The sequence below is a fragment of the Bradysia coprophila genome, unplaced genomic scaffold, assembly GCF_014529535.1.
Source record: "Bradysia coprophila strain Holo2 unplaced genomic scaffold, BU_Bcop_v1 contig_151, whole genome shotgun sequence".
Classification (NCBI taxonomy): Eukaryota; Metazoa; Arthropoda; class Insecta; order Diptera; family Sciaridae; genus Bradysia; species Bradysia coprophila.
In genome coordinates, this window is record NW_023503423.1 from 1,428,541 (window position 1) to 1,451,173 (window position 22,633).

The following is a 22,633-nucleotide window of genomic DNA, read 5'->3' on the forward strand; positions in this document are numbered from 1 at the left end:
CGTTAAGAGTGATATCGCCAAATCTTTAGGTGATTGGGAAACAAGCGGTCTCCGATTTAAATGAGTGATAGCTCGTTGGATTCGTCTTTCAATTCTAGGAAACACGTGTCTTTCACTTTTTCTTAAAAAAATTTGATTTCTGTGAAAAGCGCTCAAAAGTGAAGACATGTCAGAGGGTACCGAAAACAGTTTTTCGGCAATAACTCAAGAAAAAATTATTTTAAATTGTTGTAATGTTGTACGATTGTCGGCCTTGAAAAGACCTACAGGTAGAGTATACGCACCGCTGGGTGCTCGTTGATCCACGAGAGGTTATGACTAAAAATATGGTAAATGTTCGGAAAGTTCTCTGCAGCTTCGTTGTTCCACGGAACTGTGTATGGGGTGTTGTAGCTGGCCTCACCCACTATCGTTGCACATATAAATGAACCCAGTAAAAAAGTTGGTGCCAAAATGCAAATTTTGTCCTTCTTTCTGAGGGCCCAACTGCCAGAACAGCGTCTGGAACGGTTCTACGTGAGTAATTTTGTATCGTCCTTTATATTCCTTTACCGTATACGCTTCGCTTTGACTCGAATATAGGTCGTTACAACATATGCAGTGTTAGTACAGCGTATAGCAAATGACCTCAGGAGTCCGGAACAGTAATTAGTTTTTCAATTGGACCAATATTTGCTACGCGACAGGAGTTTGGAAAAACGATACGATCAAGTGGGAGCAAACGGTTTCCCAATCTTCTGTCGAGTAGCAAATATTGGTCCAATTGAAAAACTAATTACTGTTCCGGAATCCTGAGGTCATTTGCTATACGCTAACACTTTATTTGACTAAAATCCTCCGAAAAAAATTTAATAATTTTTCACTCGAATTGGGTATGTTGTAACGACCTATATTCGAGTCAAAGCGAAGCGTATACGGTAAAGGAATAGTAGACGATACAAAATTACTCACGTAGAACCGTTCCAGACGCTGTTCCAGCAGTTGGGCACTCAGACAGAAGGAGAAAATCTACATTTTGGCTCCAACTTTTTTTCCAAGACTTCTGTAGGCTTGCAGCCCAAAAGTACGGGGTTCATTTATATGTGCAACGATAGTGGGTGAGGCCAGCTACAACACCCCATTCTCAGTTCCGTGGAACATTGAAGCTGCAGAGAAGGCGGACTCTCCGAACATTCACTATATTTCTCGTCATAACTCTCGTGGATCTACTAGCACCAAGCGGTGCGTATACTCTACCTGTAGGTCTTTTCAAGGCCGACATTCGTACAACATAACAACAATTTAAAATTATTTTTTCGTGACTTATTGTCGAAAAACTGTTTTCGATACCCTTTGACAAGTCTTCACTTTTGAGCGCTTTTCACAGAAAACAAATTTTTTTAAGAAAAAGTGAAAGACACGTGTTTCCTTGAATTGAAAGACGAATCCAACGAGCTATCACTCATTAAAATCGGAGACCGCTTGTTTCCAAAGTTAACAAAAATCACCTGAAGATTTGGCGATATCACTCTTAAATGCTAGCTGATCTGACATCAGCTTTGCAAAGAGCCCTACGGATTTTCCTTGACACCTTTAGGGAAAATCTCAATATATCGACGCCATTTTGTGTCGCCCCAAAAAAAACTGGTTCTACGAAATGTTGACACTTGGTCAGAGACTTTCAAAGACTTTCGTTCGTATCCCACACACGTCAGTCAAGGGATGATAATAAAGGAATCGTTAAAAAAGAACAAGAAAAAAGTGATTTTCGGAAAATCTTGTCTTACTCAGGAGATACAGGCAGAGGCATTGAAATTTCAGCATGAATTTGCTTCAGCTGTTTTTCACCTGATCCACACAGCTGAAGCAAATTCATGCTGAAATTCCACCACCTCTGACTGTATTTGAATTTCCGGCCGGAAGAGTGATTGTCCATTTTCCAAAGATAAAAATTTGTTCCAGTGAGTCAAATTTTTCTAATTTTCAATGTGTCAATCAATGACGGAATGGATGGCGCAGTGGTTACGTACTAGCCTTCCACCAAAATTACGTCAGTTCGATTCCCGTGTCAGGCAATTCCATCCGACATTTTTCTAGCGACTATATCGCATTAGTAACGTCCTAAAGTCCACTCAAGATTCAGTGGGTAGTTTCAGTGTGTTTGGTGGCTGCAACGATATACACACTGAATGATAACCCAAATACAAGATTAAAACCAGGAGTGGCTGATAAGCATGCAAGCTTGGCGGTCTATTTGTTTCCTATCAAGCAATCGATGAAGAGTGTTAACGTTAAACTATGGATGTTCATACATCTACCGCCTATACACAGACAATATTTCCGGATTAGCAATTCCTTAGTTATTACAAAACACAAAGTTTCATACACACTGCACTTCACAACCTGCACAAATGTCCACATACCCGCAATCAAGGTCATCCATTGAATTACTTACATTTATTAACAGATCATCGTGCACTTCCCGTTAACGGACCTTTAACTACAAAACTTATCCACTAGCAACCTTAGTCTTATCGGAAAACTAACAACAGAGTGACAGACGTTTTGTTTTGTTTTAGTTACACTTCCGTCCAGATTTTTTGATTCCAATTTACTAAACTCTATACATCCCGCACGGGACCTTAAACAATAAAATTACCCTCCACCTCCACACATCACCGACATTGTTCCAAACACTCATCCAAACGAAATTTCGATTGTAACTTTAGGACCAGAGCGAACAACAGACCAGTTCGTTAGATCCACAGCTGGAGCGACAGGTAGAAACAATTCGCAATTTGGTCGATTCGTACATGCGAATTGTGACGAAAACGACACGTGATATGGTTCCCAAAGCAATAATGATGTTGATCATTAACAACGTCAAAGATTTCATAAACGGTGAACTGTTGGCACATCTGTATGCAACGGGTGATCAGGTAACGATAATTCGGCATTTGGATGACGATGTTTTCTTAACGCAATTTTTCAAATACCAGGCACAAATGATGGAAGAGAGTCCTGAAGCGACGGCGAAGCGAGAAGATATGCTTAGAATGTACCATGCTTGTAAAGAATCCTTACGGATTATTGGTATGTTTATTGGACATGAATTAAGCGCGAGAAATGTTTGCAATTTTTATCGATCCATCGATTTTCAGGTGATGTTTCAATGGCAACAGTCACTACGCCAGTACCACCACCAGTCAAAAATGATTGGTTATCAAGTGGTGGCGAAAATCCGAGACTATCGCCACCAAGTCCTGGTGGTCCGAGAAAAGCTGCTCCTGTTCAACAGGTAAATTAGAACGTTTTGAATGAGTTGTTGGCATACGCTCCCCATTAATTGGTTTCTCAATAATTTTCTTTCTTTCCTCATTCAGCAGGGTTCGTTAGGCAGTATCAATCGTGGCCCACCTCCACCACCAGCGACATCCAGAGCTGCACCAGCAATACCAAATCGGTAAGTAATCGGAACGCGAAGCATAAAAACCAATTTATTTTGAATTTAAATCTAATTTTTACCTGTTTTACAGACCTGGAGGCGGCGGAGCACCACCTTTACCACAAGGTCGACCAGCTGGACAAGCACTTCCAGCTCCATTAATTCCATCGTAAGTGTTTTTCAATTACTTCTAGAAAATGCTCTAGTTATACGTTTTCAGTGCATGATTTTGTGATCATTTATTTAAATGGGGAGTTGTTGGTTACTATATTTCTCAAAAGGCCAATTCTTGCGTAAATCTATAGTCACACGCAATGGTCTTTAAGTTGTAGATATGTCTCCGGAAACGTTGTATGTTTGTATGTGACTTAGCTGCATTTAACAGCAGCTCTTTCGCCTAAAATGTAAAATTATTTTCGTTGATCTCGCTCAGTCTAACGGGTCATGTTAGTGCACATAGCCCTTATTGTTTACTTCCGTAAAACAAAACCATTGTTCCCATTTGCTCATTGGCCTTCGCAAGGAAGTTCACCGAACAATCAGCCACCAGAAAACCATTTTTTCGTGGATATGGTTTCATTCATAAATTATATCACGGGAGGGTGGACGGAGAGAGCGATTGTCATAGACTTATTTCGAAGTAATTCACATAGACCTATAACCTGTGCCAAACAAGCTCTGTTTGAAGATTTTATTGATTTGGTTCATCGTTTCAATTTTTGTTCCCTTGACAGAAACAAATAAGTGAAGTGAGCAGGGAGCACCCTTTTTGGAGCTTCAAATTTTCCTCATAATTTTTTCGTAACAAACCGGATAGGGAAGTGGATAGAGTCCTTAAAAATGAGCAATCTTGCAATTTGGCATGTTTCAGGCACTGATGTCATCACGGACAAAACATTCAGATATGCAGCAGATACGCTGTGACTTTTGTTGTGTGAACTCTAGCTCATCCAAAAACTCCTTACTCACTCAATTTGTGATTGGCCAGAGTTGTCTCTGATTTCACCGTGTGAAATTCACACTCTTATTTGCTATGTGGCTCCCACATATTTTTTGAACGTATCCCAGAAGTGAGAGTCGCCGAATCTAAATTCTCGTTAACGATCGACCGACTAGTTGCCGACATACCAACTCCTTGAAAGGGCACGATTTGTAATCTGTGTCATATTGTTAATTCTATTTACGAAAAAAAAAATGATGCTAACGAGGGTGTATGTAGTGTCAACACAGTCGGCATAACATCGTACAGAAAATGAATAGAAATTAAATTTGAAATCTAAATGGTGTTCGACCTACCGTTCCTACTAGGAACTTCCTAGTAAGCCGAATGTTCAACTTGTCCGGTAAGACATGTGGTTTTGTTTATTCATGTAGTAATAACAACATCGTTTTGTCACAATTTTGAAAAAAATATCGATTATTCAGACGGTGAATATAATGTTTTCCCCGGTTAGCAGGACACATTATTACGAAATTAAATTCTTAGATTTCAGAATTTTAGGAATTATTAGAATTTTCGAGAATTTATTCTCAAAAATTTCTAATAACTCTTAGAAGTACCCAAAAATCCTAAAAGTTTCTTAAAATCCTTAAAAATTCCTAGAAATTCTTAAAAGTTCCCGAAACATTCTTTAAAATTCTTAAAAGTTCTTAAAAGTTTCCAACAGCTCTTAAGATCGATATCGCCAAATCTTCAGGTGATTGGGAAACAAGCGGTCTCCGATTTTAATAAGTGATAGCTCGTTGGATTCGTCTTTCAATTCTATAAAACACGTGTCTTTCACTTTTTCTTAAAAAAAATTGTTTTCTGTGAAAAGCGCTCGAAAGTGAAGACCTGTCAGAGGGTACCGAAAACAGTTTTTCGGCAATAACTCAAGAAAAAATTATTTTAAATTGTTGTAATGTTGTACGATTGTCGGCCTTGGAAAGACCTACAGGTAGAGTATACGCACCGCTTGGTGCTAGTTGATCCACGAGAGTTATGACTAGAAATGTAGTGAATGTTCGGAAAGTCCGCCTTCTCTGCAGCTTCGATGTTGCACGGAACTGCACGGAGTATGGGGTGTTGTAGCTGGCCTTACCCACTATCGTAGATTTTTTCCTTCTTCCTTCTCCCAAAAATTTCCAAAATTCCTAAATTTGAGAATTTTAAAGAATTTAATTCTTAAAACTCCTTAAAAATCGTGAAAGTTTCTAAAAATTCTAAAAATCTTAAGAATCCCCGAAAAAACCCGAATATTAAGCCCTGCGGCTTGCGGATTAATAGTGAGATTTATTCGGCTAGTGGCCCTATCAAATGAAACAATCAAATTTCTTGTTTCTTGTTTTCATCTCAGAATGGTCGTCAACTTGTCTTAGTCTTATTAGACTTAAAATTCATTGTGATTTATTCAGAACTACCAAAAAAGCTGAATATAAAAGGACATTCTAAATATACTGAAAAAGAAACAAGAAAGTTTTGTTCTTTCATTCGATTGCAACGCTTCCACTAGCCGAATCCCACGACTAACCCGAGACAACATTGTCACAAATTTGTTTGGAAAACATTATGTTCGTCTTATTCAGCAAAAAAAAATGTGACATAGATTCCAAACCGTTGCCTTATGAGAGACTTGGAAACCCTTGAGCCATGTGTGTCTATTTATTTTATCAACGTACTGTCAGTGCGTTGGTTTTATTCAAATATTTGAGTACGTCGGTCGACATGCTGCGTTTGATTGTTGGGACACGCGATCGATTTTCGCTGGCTCTCACGCCTTTAATTTTTTTATTTATTTACTTATTTACATTATCATTCATTGTGCTTTTACAACCACATAACTTTAATTGACAAAAAAGAAAAATTGGTGATGGTAACCTCTTGCTAAAATTATTTTCCAGGCGGCGTTAGTCACCATAACAAAAAGAACATTTAATCGATATAAATCCATATTCAAAAATAGAATTAAAATGAAAAGGAAACTGAATAATAGAAATTGCATTTAAACATGAAATTAAATAACAACAACACAAATGAAAACTGTTAAACGTTTAAAATTAGCGACTAATTTTAAATTAATTAATTCCATTAACTGCTATCAATGTAATAAACATTAAGATGTCTAATGATATTGTAACAAAACTCCGGAGACGAGATTAATTCAAAACGAAATCAATTTTACGTTAGCCTTGGCTACGATGTACTTTTGTTGAATAAAATCCAATGCGATTAAGGGATCAACAGTCAGTCTATTCGATCTGTCAAAGTGACGTTTTAAACGTCAAATGAAAGTAGATCTGAGCAGTTGTCACAAAACCGTTGATTTTTCTATAATTCTAGTTGAATAATAGAATTGAGGAAAAATAAACGTTTTTATGAGTAATTCGCATTCTTATTTTCGTTAGACGTTTTAAACGTCACTTTGACAGGTGGAATGGACTGACTTTTGATCCCAACCGTCAAGTATATTCATCGAAGAAATGTAAGGCCAATAGTTACAATAGTATTGACAAGGTCATCTACAGACAACGTGAATAAGTAATGACCTTGAACAATTTATTGGTGTCCGATAAACGTAAAATTGTTCGTTCTGTGTCATCCCTTCTCCAATTACACCATTCCAATATGAAGAGACATTCCACACAATAGTTCTAAAAGTTAGAACTTCTAAACATACACGTCGTTGTCACAAGATACCTATTATATATAATATGAATTTGATCATTCTTTAGGCCACAGTAGCGCTCCGATCGGTACGAAACACGTTGTTACTAAACTTTTTTTCTTTTCTTTGAAAGTAGACTGAAACTGAATAGAATCTAAAAAAAAGCCACGCCATATGTTGATGGTTATGGAACTATTCACTATCGCCTTGTTGATATGAATCGCGTTCATTGAACAAAAAATTTCATTCCGCAGTAGCTACGCAGAATCACTTTGTAAGCGATATTTCTCGATGGACATTACTCTTCTATTTTGATTTCTTTATTGTTAAGACTTTGTGACGATGGCCATAAATATGACACTCAGTTCGATGGGTCACCTCCTGGAGAGGTGATCAAAAAGAACTCTGATCTCTGGCTTGGTCTGTGAAGAATCACGAATTCTCTTCTTGAATTGATAGACTGGCTCTAGGTTAAAATAACCCCAATAAAATATCGACGAGACAAAATAACTACTACCAAAATAACCCCGGTGAAAAAAGTCGATATCCTCGAATATAGTCGATATCCTCGAATATAGTCGATATCCTCGAATATAGTCGATATCCTCGAATATAGTCGATATCCTCGAATATAGTCGATATCCTCGAATATAGTCGATATCTTCGAATATAGTCGATATAATCGAATATAGTCGATATCCTCGAATATAGTCGATATCCTCGAATATAGTCGATATCATCGAATATAGTCGATATCCTCGAATATAGTCGATATCCTCGAATATAGTCGATATCCTCGAATATAGTCGATATACTCGAATATAGTCGATATAATCGAATATAGTCGATATCCTCGAATATAGTCGATATCCTCGAATATAGTCGATATCATCGAATATAGTCGATATAATCGATTATAGTCGTTATCCTCGAATTCTGTCGATACACTAGAATATAGTCGATATCCTCGAATATAGTCGATAGACTCGAATACTATCGATAGACTCGAATATAGTCGATAGACTCGAATTCTGTCGATATACTCGAATTTTGTCGATATACTGGTCATCTCATAGTAGATATACTCGAATATAGTCGATATCCTCGAATATAGTCGATATCCTCGAATATAGTCGATATCCTCGAATATAGTCGATATCCTCGAATATAGTCGATATCCTCGAATATAGTCGATAGACTCGAATACTATCGATAGACTCGAATACTATCGATAGACTCGAATACTATCGATAGACTCGAATATAGTCGATAGACTCGAATTCTGTCGATATACTCGAATTTTGTCGATATACTGGTCATCTCGTCATTTTTCCAATAATTTTTTCGACATTAGTTATTACTACAATTCGTTATTTTGGTGGGGTTATTTTGACCGAATACCGGGCTTCCAAAATTAGATCGAACAATTTTATTTGAATTAATAAGACTCTTTGAGTGAGGTCACACCAGATGCAATTTATATTATGAATTTCACACGAAATTTGAAATTATTGATAAATGGTCATATTGATTGTCGAACGGGTTCCAAAGATGAATTTTAAATTATTTTCCTAAAAAAAAACTGGAAGATTAGGAAACGAAGCTCGTTGACTAAGACCATCAAAAATTCGGAGAAAAGATTTAGAGTTCTGTCTCAGTTCGTAAAAGTGCAAGAATGTTTAACGGAAGTCTTGTTGTTTGCCACGAATTCTCTCAAACTATGAAATTGGTTTGAGATAAAAAAAACAAAAATATTTTCTCAATTTCAAAGACAAAAACAAATTTAAAAGAAAAAATAAAAACTTAAAATTCAAAATCATAACGTCACAAATACAAATTGTATTATATACTGTGTAGTCGAGCTGCCGGCGGACAACAGCCACAAATTCCAGATCAAATGCGACAACAAATTAACCAAGCTGTGGGCCAAGCGGTTACTAATGCAGCCACAAAAGAATTATCAAACGTATTCGCCAGAAAATTCAAGTAAAATTATTTATTAAACAAGAATTAAAACAAAGCGAGAGAGTGTGAGATATTTGTTTCACTTTTTTGTGCTGTGTGATGTTACATAATATCAAAAAAAAATAAAAAATTTAAAAAAGAAACTCTAGATATGCATCCCGCGGAAATCACATTCATTCACCATGCATTTATATTAACTTTGATGTGTTAAGCTTAAGATTAAAGTAGAAATTAACATCAAACTAATATAATCAGTTCAATCATGCTTTGAAATGTATTTAAAACAGAAACAGATTGTTGCAATCCATCACTAACACTACGCCGAGGGCCCACATCCATGTCAGTTCTTCACACGGTCACGATGCCAGATAAAAAGGAGAACTGAATTTTTTGTGACCGATGTGCTCGTAGGCTCTCGGCTTGTACACACACTTACTAGACTGTGTTCTACGTTTCAATAAAAACAAAAACAAAACAAAAACTCATTTTGTGGTCAATTATTAATTGTAAAATTATTACCGAAGCAAAGTTAACAAGATTTATGTTAATTCGAACGTAATATTCCAATTCCAAGTTGCAAGGAATTTTATTTGAAAGCCATAAGATTCGGTGCGAGTGTATTAATTTGTCTGACAAAAGCAGTAGTTTGTATAATGGTTGGCGACTGTATAATTATGAAATTAAAAGTATCATAACCCAGTGAGACAGGGCCCAATTTTGAGGAATTTTTTATCTTAAAAGTCTTAAATTTCCTTTAAAAAAAACCTAAAATTTCTAAAAGTCCTAGAAAATTCCTAAATTTCCTACAAGATTCCTGAAATTCTTAAACATTAAAAGAAAATTCTCTAAAATAGGCCCTGCGAGTGAGAACATTTCAAATTAATCTAGTTCCAGTGCAGTGAGTGTAAGACAACTTCACTATTTAGTTACCATTCTAGAATCGAAATGTGATACGTTTCGACACTAGTGCTAAAATGAAATTCATTTCGACACTAATATCGACATAAGGTACATTTCGGCACTAATGATAGCGAGTTGTGAAAGTTGCGTTCATAAATGTACATCTTCATTTCGTAACGTCATGAATTGAAAGTTTTCCATTGCCACAACTCACAATTCGTGCGGAAAACAACTTCGTGTTTTCGCGGTGACATCGTTTGTATAAGTAACTGATTTTCTATGGAATTGAATGCGATGAGAATGTTCTCTTGTCTTTCTTTCTTTAGCAAGAATACTTGACTTCACTGTCGCAACAACATGTCTTTTCAACAGGACTTCCAAACACTTCACTGAAAAGTTTTGGTGCTATGATAAGGAGCAAGTGAAAGCAGAAGCGAAATATGCCATTTTATTGATAGGTTCAACGCACAGCCTAATTAATATCAGGTTCCAAATGTCCTGAATACGTACACGATCTTTCTTCTTCTTCTTCTTCTTCTTTTTCAGCCTGTTTCTATCCACTGCTGGATGTAGGCCTCTCCAACTTCTTTCCATTTCGTACGATCCATTGCCATTTGCTGCCAGTTTGTACCTGCAATATTCTTAATTCCGTTTGTCCATCTCTCTGGTGGTCTACCTATAGCTCGTCTTTTATATGGTCGCCAGTTCATGATCTTTTTGGTCCAACGTTCGTCTGTCCTTCTTGCAATATGTCCCGCCCAGCTCCATTTCAGAGATGCTATTCTTTCCATGACATCAACGACCCTGGTTTGTTGTCGAATCCATTGATTCGTCATTCTGTCTCTGAGTGTTATTCCAAGCATACTCCGTTCCATGGCTCTTTGTGTCACTCTCAATTTTTCTTCGGATGCTTTCGTTAAAGTTAACGTTTCCGCTCCATAAGTGAGCACTGGAAGGACACAAGTGTCGAAAACTTTGCGTTTCAGACTATTATTCATTTTGCTTTTGAAAATTAGTCTGAGTTTTCCGAACGCTGCCCATGCAAGACCAATCCTACGTCTTATTTCTGCAGTTTGGTTGTCCAGACCTAACTTCAGCTTATGTCCTAGATATACGTAGCTGTCGACTCGTTCAATGACAGTGTCACCAATTTTGATTTCTCTATCGTCCCCGATGTTGGTCATGACTTTTGTTTTCGATAAGTTCATCTTGAGGCCAACTTTGTTTGCCTCTTCACTTAACTGTTGTAGCATAAGCTGAGCCTGACCTAGATTCGCTGCTATCGGTACTATGTCATCAGCGAAGCGGAGATTGCTCAGGTACTCTCCATTTATATTTATTCCCATTTTACTCCAGTTTAACTTCCTAAAAACACTCTGCAGAATCGCCGTGAATAATTTCGGTGAAATGGTGTCACCCTGCCTTACACCTCGGCCAATTCTGAATTTCTCCGTGCTCTTATGAAGTTTTATACATGAAGTAGCATTTTTGTACACATATCGAATTGTGTTGGAGTACCTTGAGTCTACTCTACATTCGTCTAATGCGTCCAATATCGACCATGTTTCCACTGAATCGAAAGCTTTTTCGAAGTCTATGAATAGCAAGACTATGTCGATGTTGTATTCACGACACTTCTCAATAAGCGTTCTCATCACTTGCAAATGGTCGTTTGTGCTGAAACCAGATCTGAAAGCAGCTTGTTCAACAGGTTGGTAGAAGTCGAACTTGTTAGTGTTCCTCTTCGTAATGATTTTCATAAACAACTTGTAGAGTGTTGACAATAGGCTTATGGGTCGGTAATTTTCCAGCTTTGTTATGTCTCCTTTTTTATGCAGCAATGTAATTACCGCATTTTCCCAAGCTTCTGGTACTTCTTCCCATTGGAGACATTGATTAAACAAAGCCGTGATTGCCTTTAATAAGGAGTCTCCACCTAGTTTAATGGCTTCCACTGGAACACCATCTTCTCCTGGAGACTTTTTGTTTTTCATCTCGGCTACTGCGGCCTTGACTTCATCAACAGTTATGTCGGGCATATCCTCCGATCCCACGTTTCTTATTATTGGTCTATCTTCGGTTTCTTCCGTTGGACTCTGTCTTGCTGAAGAAAACAAATTCTCATAAAATTCTGTTGCAATATTTAATATCGCATTTCGATCCGTTTGGATCGTTCCTGTTTTGTCTCGTAATTTGAAGATTTCTTTTTTGGCGTTTGTCATTTTTCTCCGTAGGACTTTCATATTACAGTTAGCTTCAATTATGTTTTGAGCCAATTGGACATTATATTTTCTTTCATCTGATCTCCTTGCTTTGTTGATACTTTTAGACAAGTTCCGGTATTCCACCGAATCTCGTCCTCCGTTTTTTACCAACTCTGCTCTGCTTGCGATCAGGTCTAATGTTTCTCTGCTGAGTTTTGATTCTTTCCCTTGGACGGATTTGCATTTGGATTTCATGAAACCCATTATTGTATCGACGATTTTGGTATTCAATTCGTTCAATGTTTCACATTGATTGTTGACGTTATCTAATTCGGCAGTCATTTTCGACACGATCTTTCCCCGATGAAAATGTTACCATCAATTAAAAAGATTTATCTTATAACCTCAGAAGTGACTCCAATTCTCTGACTTCTTCTTGAACACTTTTATCGATTTCAGAAAAGTGTGTCCAAATGCATCATAGCTACGCACTTCAAGCATGAGTGGTACTCTAAATTGAGTACTGAAACAGGACAGTGTATCAAACCAGTTTTGGTACTGAAAAAAATGGAAACATTTTGCATACAAAATAGAACTCTATTTGACAGCTGTCACTGCGATCTCTTATGCTTGCAGTGCACTGATCATACGAATAACATTTAATCCGTTGCGGAAGGACGGCTACGAGAAAAATGATATTCCGTCTTTAAAAGGTTAAAATAGACGATGCCTGTTAAAGTCTGATAAAATTTACGGCAGGACGACATTCCATCAAACGAAAATATTCCATTTTTTGTGTTATATTAAAAAATCCACTGCAGTGAAATGAACAGTTTGGATGAATTATTTATTACTTATTTAGTAAAGCTAGGTTTAACGCGATACGGCAGAGAATAGTTTAGCGAATCGTATACACACTAAACAGCATTATACAACACACAAACAACACCGACACACTAACTAAAATAACTTGTTTTAATGAAATTAATTCTAAATGTTGGCTTATAAATTTAGTATAGCAATTAAACTAACTATAAATTGTAATGCGTTAAGGAACAAATAGATTGAAAAGCAAAAAAAAGAGAAAATTTGAGAATAGCAAGTGTTTGTAGTATTTAACAAATGAACAAACTACTGGACTTTCGTGTGTATAATTCTTGTTATGATTTTAGGTTTCGGCGGGTTTTAGATCCGATTTGATATTATCAGAACTGTCCTAATAATCACGGTACAGGTCTAATGATATAGCGATATAAAAGTCTAAAAATTCATTTCACTTATAATTCGCTATACATTCTCGTGGGTAAAAAAGGGGGACATGTTTTTAGGTTTTTAAAGTTGCAATGCTCATTTTTTCCGGGACTTTTTTACATATGTCTAGTTAGACCTTGGTGCCTAGGCCCCAAAACCAGTCTCAGATATTTTTGATCTTCCATACCTGGCTGGTTGTAAGTGGCCAAAAGTCGAAAAATGGGGTATCGTAGTCCGGATTTCATTTCCGTAAGGTGGCGAGGACACAGGCGTGTATGGGTTCGTTGGAAAGCTGAGGTCAAGTACTCCTGGGGCAAATATTAACTTCATAAAATTTGGTGATAATCGGCCGAAAATATGACTTCCGGAAAATTTCTCAGAATCGATGGAACTTCCGTGAACTTTGATGAGAGCTGTGACCTCACTAATGCAATTATTTGATTAAATTATTACCTATTATGAATGTGGAGGACCCCAGATTCACACCGATACCCATATTTAGTAGTTTGGCACATGACTACGTAACAGATGAAAACTGTGTGTTCACTCCGCCAAACTACTAAATATGCGAATCGCTGTAAAGCTGAGGTCCTCCACATTCACAATAAATAATAATTTAATCAAAAATTTGTATTAGTGATGTCACAGCCATCGTCAAAGTTTTCCGAGGTTCCATCGATTTTGAGAAAATTTGTGGAAGTCAAATTTTCGGCTGTTTATCATCAAATTTCTTGAAGGTAATATTTGCCCCGGGAGTACTTAACCTCAGCTGTCCAACGAACCCATACACGCCCGTGTCCTCGCCACCTCACGGAAATGAAATCCGGACTACGATACCCCATTTTTCGACTTTTGGCCACTTACAACGAGCCAGGTATGGAAGATCAAAAATATCTGAGACTGGTTTTGGGGCCTAGGCACCAAGGCCTGACTAGGCATATATAAAAAAGTCCCGGAAAAAATAGCGCCGATTTCGGTCAGTCGAAATTCAAAAGAATCCCTCTAAAGTTACAGATCGAGACAGACTTAGAAGCAAAGCTCGTTTGATAAAATATCCCTTCATTTACAAGTTAACCGGAGTATTATAAATTCATTGATACCCGGCCAATAGGATCCATTGCGGATCGAGAGTCGAAAACGGTGTGCCATGACAATGTTCTTTTAGTGTGTTTTGAAAATTAATAGAAATTTCGGTGAAGAAGGTATTCTATCGACGTATGAAGGATAATTGATGCAATATGGTAAGAAAACCTAAATTTGAGAATTTTGTCGAGGAAATATCGATTACCTTAGCTTATCCGTTCAAAGTACACTACAGTTCAAAAGTAATCGATCATTGTGTGTTTTCAGCGTAAATTGACAAACTTTGAGAGGGCGCTAAAAATCGAAATGGTACCGGATTTTTACGAAAGATGGCGCATTCGATAACTTGATCCTTAATATTTAAAGGAAAAATGTAAAAAATATTTTCACCAAATATGAAAATTTTGAGAAATGCTAATTTTTGCAAAGGTCTGCATAGCTGAGGAACAAAGTTGTTCCTCGACTATGTAGACCTTCGGAAAAATTGAAAATTGTATGTGCTGATTGTACACAAGCTTGAATTTGTGGTTTTCCTTTCTGCTCCACCATGAAAGTAGGACAGTCTCAGATGCTAAGTCTTTACTCGCCTTTACTCTTGTTACACAATTTTTTTTTTTCGTCTAATTTCTCTCGATATAATTTGTACATAATATCTGCGTTGATTAATTGATAAATGGAAAAGTTATTTAACAAACAAAAAAAAGGATATACGAGCATACCTGAGACAAAAGATAAAAAAAAAGTATTCTTAAATTTGAAAACGAATTATGAAATTATGAAATAAATATAATTACACGTTATTAATATACCTATTGCTGTTGTTGTAATATTTAATAAAGAAAATGAGAAGAAAATATTGTTAAAACTGAAAATGTGAAAGCATAAAATATTATTATCAAATACGTATTTTGATCAAAATAACGAGACAAGAAAACACTTGGACTAAAAATGTATATTTCAATGACTTCAGAAAGCATGAACATAGACAGTAAATATTAATGAAAGACAAAAAAAAAATTAGTTAGATATAGACACGGCTTTTTGACTAGGTGTGAAAGAGTTCATAAATAATGCACCAAAGGGCTACACGGAAAATAGAACCAGAAAATGACCCATTTTACAGCATCTTCTTTTTTTGCAACGTTTACCATACTAGACCATACATAAGGCAATGAATATTGCTTTCATTTTACTTATAATTCGCTAGATATTATCATGGAAATTTAAACGGAACCAATTTTGTTGCAAGCTGGCTTTTCAGTTTGGTTTGAGGAGCAGTGATTTGTGAATTTCGTTCAGAAAGGACTTTCAAAAAGGAAATCCTCTGAGAATTTTCAATGATTTTCTATTTTTGCTGGATTTCCAAGGATTTCAATGATTTTCAAAACCAAACGGAAATCCTTTGTTTTCTGTTTGGTTTCTCTACGATAAAAGCTGAGATCGAGGGGAAGATATTCATAGAAAATCCTTTATCAGTCAGAAGAAAATCATTTGAAAACTAAAAAATCATTTCATCAGAATCTCTCTAAAATCGAGGAAAATCACCAAAAAAAATCCTCAGAAAATCCAAGCTTTAAGGAGGAAATCTTTAAAAATCAATAGAATAGCCTTGAAAATCCAGCAAAAATGGTAAATAAAATCCTTTGTTAACGAAATTGACAAATAACTGCCCCTCGGCTGAGATAAACAGAATGCCACTAAAGTGAAAGACAAAGAGACTCTATTAGTACAGGGTCACTAATTGAATTTCCGAAATTGTAACTACTCCATACTTCGTGGAACGACTGGCTCTCGAGTCATGGTGTCGTCATCGACGTTTTATAAAATATGTTTGAAACTCGACGTGCTCGTAATATTCAATTTATGGAAGGGCGATAAAAAATATTTTTAGCTATGAGCTTTTGAAGACGCACTTATGGTCTAAATGATAATTTCCGCATCAAATTCCTTTGATCTGAAGTGGGTAAAACTCTCCTAAAAGCTCTGTAAAAGATGTTGTGAATTCACTTCAAATTCAGTTTCGGTTAACATCATCTTACGTTCTATTCATTTAGAATCTCTGATGCAAAGTCTTCATCTGTTCAGCTGAATGCAATTGAATACTGTCTTTCGAGCTGGACATTATTAACTCTAAATTATTATCAAAGACTTCACGTTTGTAAATGCAATCAGAACCACAGGAACTACCGACCGATACTTCCGTAAATGACACAAATTTACAATCATAATAAAATGCCCATTTCACAAGATTGCACAGAATAATCTCAGATATTTGAGACAAACAGATAGGCAACCAAATATCCGACTAAATGTAATAACAAAACCCAATATTTTTGCAGTTGCAATATTGACGAAAACAGAAATGAGATTATTAATGATAAACAGAAAATCTAATTATTTAAAATGTATTTATGAATAAAATAAAATAAAAAGAAAACAAAAATAACTTAAAAATGGAAACCCAATAATTATAGAATTTATCGCAGAATATGATAAAAAGGAAATACTAATACCAAATTGCTGGTCTTTTTAATTACGTTTTACGTCCGTGGGATTGTATTATTAGTAGATTACATTGGATGCTGCGAAAGTGATTCATTACATTAAGGAACAATTCGGTTATCAATGCATGTTTTTGAGCTTCAGTTACTGTCTTTCGACAAATATGTGTCCGAATCGAATGTGAGGCAGGCATGAGCGCCGCCGATGAAGCCGCCGCCGGCCATTTTTGAGCAAGCCGCGCCGCAGCCGAGTCGGTGCCAAAAACACGGCTCAAGCCGGCTTGAAACGGCTGGAAAATGAAATAAAGATTTCGAAAGGTGAATGGGTGAAATAATTTCGAAAACTGAGATTCCTGTTGATCCTAAGCAGCTCAAGAAAATTTATTTTTTTTTTTCAAAATTAAGAAAATTTTGAAAATTTTCTTGAATTTTCCAGAATGGTATATTACGTCCTCGCTTCTAGGTTTGTTGTTTTGGCAAGTATGACCTTTGCGGAACGAGCCGAAGGCGCACAATCAGTTAATTCACAAATTTGAGAAAACTTTATCGATCTTTGCGAATTTTCTCAATTTTTTTTCTTTTCAATTTTTACTTGATTTTCGTGAGCTTTCGATTTCTTATCGAAAACCATTTTCTTAATGAGTTAAATGAGTGTACCGGAGCATGATTTTCCATTTAGTTCAAATTTTGAGGCAATAAAACTTGACGTGTTAGTGAACCTTAGACTTAGAGACTTGCTTGTAACAAGACCAGTTCCACTTGCACTTTGAACAACCTAATCTACCTACATTTTCGCTTTCCGTACAATTTCATTTTCATGCTTACTAGTTCATTTTCCATGAATTTATCTAAACGTTTTTATTTTGAAAAAAAGTTAAAAGGAACCTCCAGCCGAGCCGTTTTAAGCCGGCTCAAGCCGATTTTTTCGCCGCCGCCGAGAAATTTTTTTCGGCTAGCCGCCGCCGAGGTTTCTCCGTCGGCGCTCATGCCTGATGTGAGGTATACAACTTAACTGGTTGCCAAAGCAAGCTTCTCAAAAACACAAAAGAGCTGTTTCCGAAGTAATGAAGAACGTAACAGCATCCAATAGAAGGTTTACGCTTTTGACTTATCATACCTATAACTTCGAATTTATAAGCTCTAAGGACATAAACGACACGTATGGAAACATAACTTATAAATTGGGAGTGATAAACATGTGCGCAAACTATCTAACTATTCTATACTCCCTGCCACATGTAATGGATCATTTTCACAGGGGGCAAATTGATATGTAATGGTCAACTTTCGCATGAGGCAGGTAGTAAAGTGTTTTTTGGCTCGACAGCTGGATTGTCATGGATAAATTTCCATACATAGCCCCGGATCAACTAACTCCACACTACAACCATACTTGTCAACTTACCTAGTCATGTAAATAACTGTTGTTTTCAAAAAGGCTTCAAAGTTCGGATTATGATGAGAGTTATACCGCGAAATCTCAGCGTGACTTTATTACTCTTTCGGAGAAAGCATTGTCGTCGTCTTAAAACGAAAAATGTATTTCATTCGATTCGTCGGTCAATTCTAGAAAGCACACGCTTTTTTAGGTTTTTTGTATCTATTTCGTAAGAAGCGGTCAGAACTGCAGAAATAAGACGTAGGATTGGTCTTGCATGGGCAGCGTTCGGAAAACTCAGACTAATTTTCAAAAGCAAAATGAATAATAGTCTGAAACGCAAAGTTTTCGACACTTGTGTCCTTCCAGTGCTCACTTATGGAGCGGAAACGTTAACTTTAACGAAAGCATCCGAAGAAAAATTGAGAGTGACACAAAGAGCCATGGAACGGAGTATGCTTGGAATAACACTCAGAGACAGAATGACGAATCAATGGATTCGACAACAAACCAGGGTCGTTGATGTCATGGAAAGAATAGCATCTCTGAAATGGAGCTGGGCGGGACATATTGCAAGAAGGACAGACGAACGTTGGACCAAAAAGATCATGAACTGGCGACCATATAAAAGACGAGCTATAGGTAGACCACCAGAGAGATGGACAAACGGAATTAAGAATATTGCAGGTACAAACTGGCAGCAAATGGCAATGGATCGTACGAAATGGAAAGAAGTTGGAGAGGCCTACATCCAGCAGTGGATAGAAACAGGCTGAAAAAGAAGAAGAAGAAGAAGGTCAGAACATGTGAGAGCGCCATTCAAAGCCGTAACAGTTCGTGATATAAAAGACAACACACACCATCAACGGGCTTGTCGCCTAACTGACTGAATGACATTACCATTACCAACGAACAATTAAATGTAGCACAAAGAGACGTTATCGGTACTAAATCCAAGACGCAACCTAATAACCGATTCAATCAAATGTCATTATTGTGGACAACAACCTGATCAATCGAATTATTTGTGTTGCGGTTGAGTTTCGAACCCACAACAATTCAATAAGTCAATGTGAAGTTTCAACTTACATACTGCGCTATTGAGTTGTATAAGCAACTTTTAATGCCGAAACGTTGCACTAATGTCCGGATGTACCGGATGGTAGCTTACTCCTCTAACTATGTATTATCTAATGAAGCGTGCAATATTTCCACAGAACTTTTCGGAAAGAAACGAAACTGCCTATTTGTTGGTCTACCGATATTCAACAAAGACATAGAACACTTGTCCATGCTTTTGTTTTCCATAGGGTCGAAAGTGGCTTATTAGAAATTTGGTTTAGGTTTCAAAAGCATGTAATAGTGTTTTACATGACTAGGGATAAAAAGATGAAAATTAGAGTTTTCGTGTGAATTTTGTTGATCCGAGGCGAAGCCGACACTTGTGTCCTTCCAGTGCTCACTTATGGAGCGGAAACGTTAACTTTAACGAAAGCATCCGAAGATAAATTGAGAGTGACACAAAGAGCCATGGAACGGAGTATGCTTGGAATAACACTCAGAGACAGAATGACGAATCAATGGATTCGACAACAAACCAGGGTCGTTGATGTCATGGAAAGAATAGCATCTCTGAAATGGAGCTGGGCGGGACATATTGCAAGAAGGACAGACGAACGTTGGACCAAAAAGATCATGAACTGGCGACCATATAAAAGACGAGCTATAGGTAGACCACCAGAGAGATGGACAAACGGAATTAAGAATATTGCAGGTACAAACTGGCAGCAAATGGCAATGGATCGTACGAAATGGAAAGAAGTTGGAGAGGCCTACATCCAGCAGTGGATAGAAACAGGCTGAAAAAGAAGAAGAAGAAGAAGAAGAAGCCGAGGTCAATAAACACACGAAAACGAGACTTTTCATTTTTATCCCGAGTTATGTTTACATGCTGAGGGCGTCGAAAGACGTGCTTCAAACATGAAAAGTACGGTTTTCGACGCATGTAGCATGCAAAATCCATTACATAACTCGGTATAAAAATGAAAAGTCTCGTTTTCGTGTGTTTATTGACCTCGGTTTCGCCTCGGATCAACAAAATTCACACGAAAACTCTACTTTTCAACTTTTTATCCCTTCTTATGTAAATAACTATTGATTTTGATTTCAAAAGTTTTAAGTTTAGCGAACATTCAGACACAAAATACGAATTCATTAACTTGATGTGACGGGTTTTTAACATAAATCTATGCAGACAGAATGACAAATGGGGATTTTACTGTCAGCACATCTCGAAAATTACTTTTAGTTTTAATTTGTTACAAAGTTACTGTTCAGTTACTGTTTCAGCTCGGAAGAGAATTTAATGGATCTCTTTAGGTATTTTTCTTCTAACTCCACCATATGTTACTTCAATGAATGAAGACATATTCGGTTTGCAATTTGCAGAGTGGTAAGAAATGTTATTGAATTGTATTTGGTGGTTAAACTGTGGTTACTACATAGGTCTAGTAAAACGGTTAGTCAATATATTTGAGTCTTTTTATTGAACATTTTTCTTTCAATTATTGTTATTTTACTTCTATACAGAAAATTGTATAATTTTTACAATGTTTTTTTTGCTGCAAATGAGTTGTTTTGGAAATGAAAACTTTTATTCATTTAATCATCAATCTTCCCTTCCTTTTCCTCTCATTTATGGCGCATATAGATTTACTTATGAGTTTATTTTTTGTACGTTTGCAATCGTCGCTTTGCTTAACAGCTTGTCTCAAACATAAAATGCATGCCTTTCACATCATTTGACTAATTTTTCTAATTTGCTTACGAAAGGAGTTCATTTCGTTTGGAGTCTTTTTGACACTAGTGATGTATAATTAACTTTACTCACGGTACTGTTAAGAAAGTAATGTAGAAGATAATGTCAAATTGTGGCACTCCGAACTAGAATATCAATACAAAACTGTCAATGTTGACAGTTCTCGTGTGGTTATATGCAACCTCATCATTAAGAGTGATATCGCCAAATCTTCAGGTGATTGGGAAACAAGCGGTCTCCGATTTTATTGAGTGATAGCTCGTTGGATTCGTCTTTCATTCTAGGAAACATGTGTCTTTCACTTTTTCTTTAAAAAAATTTGTTTTCTGTGAAAAGCGCTCAAAAGTGAAGACCTGTCAGAGGGTACCGAAAACAGTTTTTCGGCAATAACTCAAGAAAAAATTATTTTAAATGGGTGTAATGTTGTACGATTGTCGGCAGTCGGCCTTGAAAAGACCTACAGGTAGAGTATACGCACCGCTTGGTGCTAGTTGATCCACTAGAGTTGGAAATATAGTGAATGTTCGGAGAGTCCGCCTTCTCTGCAGCTTCGATGTTCCGCCGAACTGAGTATGAGGTGTTGTAGCTGGCCTCACCTACTATCGTCCCACATATAAATCCCAGTACTTTTGTGCTGTAAGGTTACAGAGTCTTCGAAAAAAAGTTGGTGCCAAAATGTAGATTTTTTCCTTCTTTCTGAAGGCCCAACTGCCAGAAGAGCATCTGGAACGGTACTACGGCAATCATTTTTTATTGTCTACTATTCTTTCACCTTATCAATAGAAAAACGCTTCGCTATGTCGCGAATATATCAGATCCAGTGTTAGTAACATCAAGAGAAAAATCATTAAAGTTTTCTCCGAGGATTTTAGTCACATAAAGTGTTAGCGTATAGCAAATGACCTCAGGACTACGGAACAGTAATTAGTTTTTCAATTGGACCAATATTTGCTACGTGACAGGAGTTTGGAAAACCGTTTGCTCCCACTTGATCGTATCGATTTTCCAAACTCCTGTCGCGTAGCAAATATTGGTCCAATTGAAAAACTAATTACTGTTCCGGACTCCTGAGGTCATTTGCTATACGCTAACACTTTATTTGACTAAAATCCTCCGAGAAAAATTTAATAATTTTTCACAAGAATTACTAACACTGGATATGTTGTAACGACCTATATTCGAGTCAAAGTGAAGCGTATACGGTAAGGGAATAGTAGACGATACAAAATTACTCACGTAGAACCGTTCCAGACGCTGTTCTGGCAGTTGGGCCCTCAGACAGAAGGAAAAAATCTACATTTTGGCACCAACTTTTTTTTCAAGACTTCTGTAGGCTTGCAGCCCAAAAGTACTGGGTTCATTTATATGTGCAACGATAGTGGGTGAGGCCAGCTACAACACCCCATACTCAGCTCCGTGGTACATCGAAGCTGCAGAAAAGGCGGACTCTCCGAACATTCACTAT

At 36.9% G+C, this 22,633-nt stretch overlaps 1 protein-coding gene across 7 annotated transcripts in view; it reads left to right on the top strand.

Annotated features, from left to right (window-relative positions):
- LOC119074325 (dynamin) overlaps positions 1-22,633 on the top strand; it is a 38,284-nt gene that overhangs the window by 13,709 nt on the left and 1,942 nt on the right. For 2 of the 7 annotated variants that reach the window (XM_037180402.1, XM_037180400.1), the window contains 6 exons: positions 2,709-2,918; positions 2,979-3,072; positions 3,141-3,277; positions 3,363-3,442; positions 3,516-3,593; positions 8,926-9,054. In XM_037180402.1, coding sequence (XP_037036297.1) covers positions 2,709-2,918; positions 2,979-3,072; positions 3,141-3,277; positions 3,363-3,442; positions 3,516-3,593; positions 8,926-9,054 — 728 coding nt within the window. Of the gene's footprint in view, positions 1-2,708; positions 2,919-2,978; positions 3,073-3,140; positions 3,278-3,362; positions 3,443-3,515; positions 3,594-6,304; positions 6,434-8,925; positions 9,055-22,633 lie in introns of those variants that run through there. The other 5 variants (XM_037180401.1, XM_037180403.1, XM_037180405.1 and 2 more) reach the window with 3 other exon arrangements.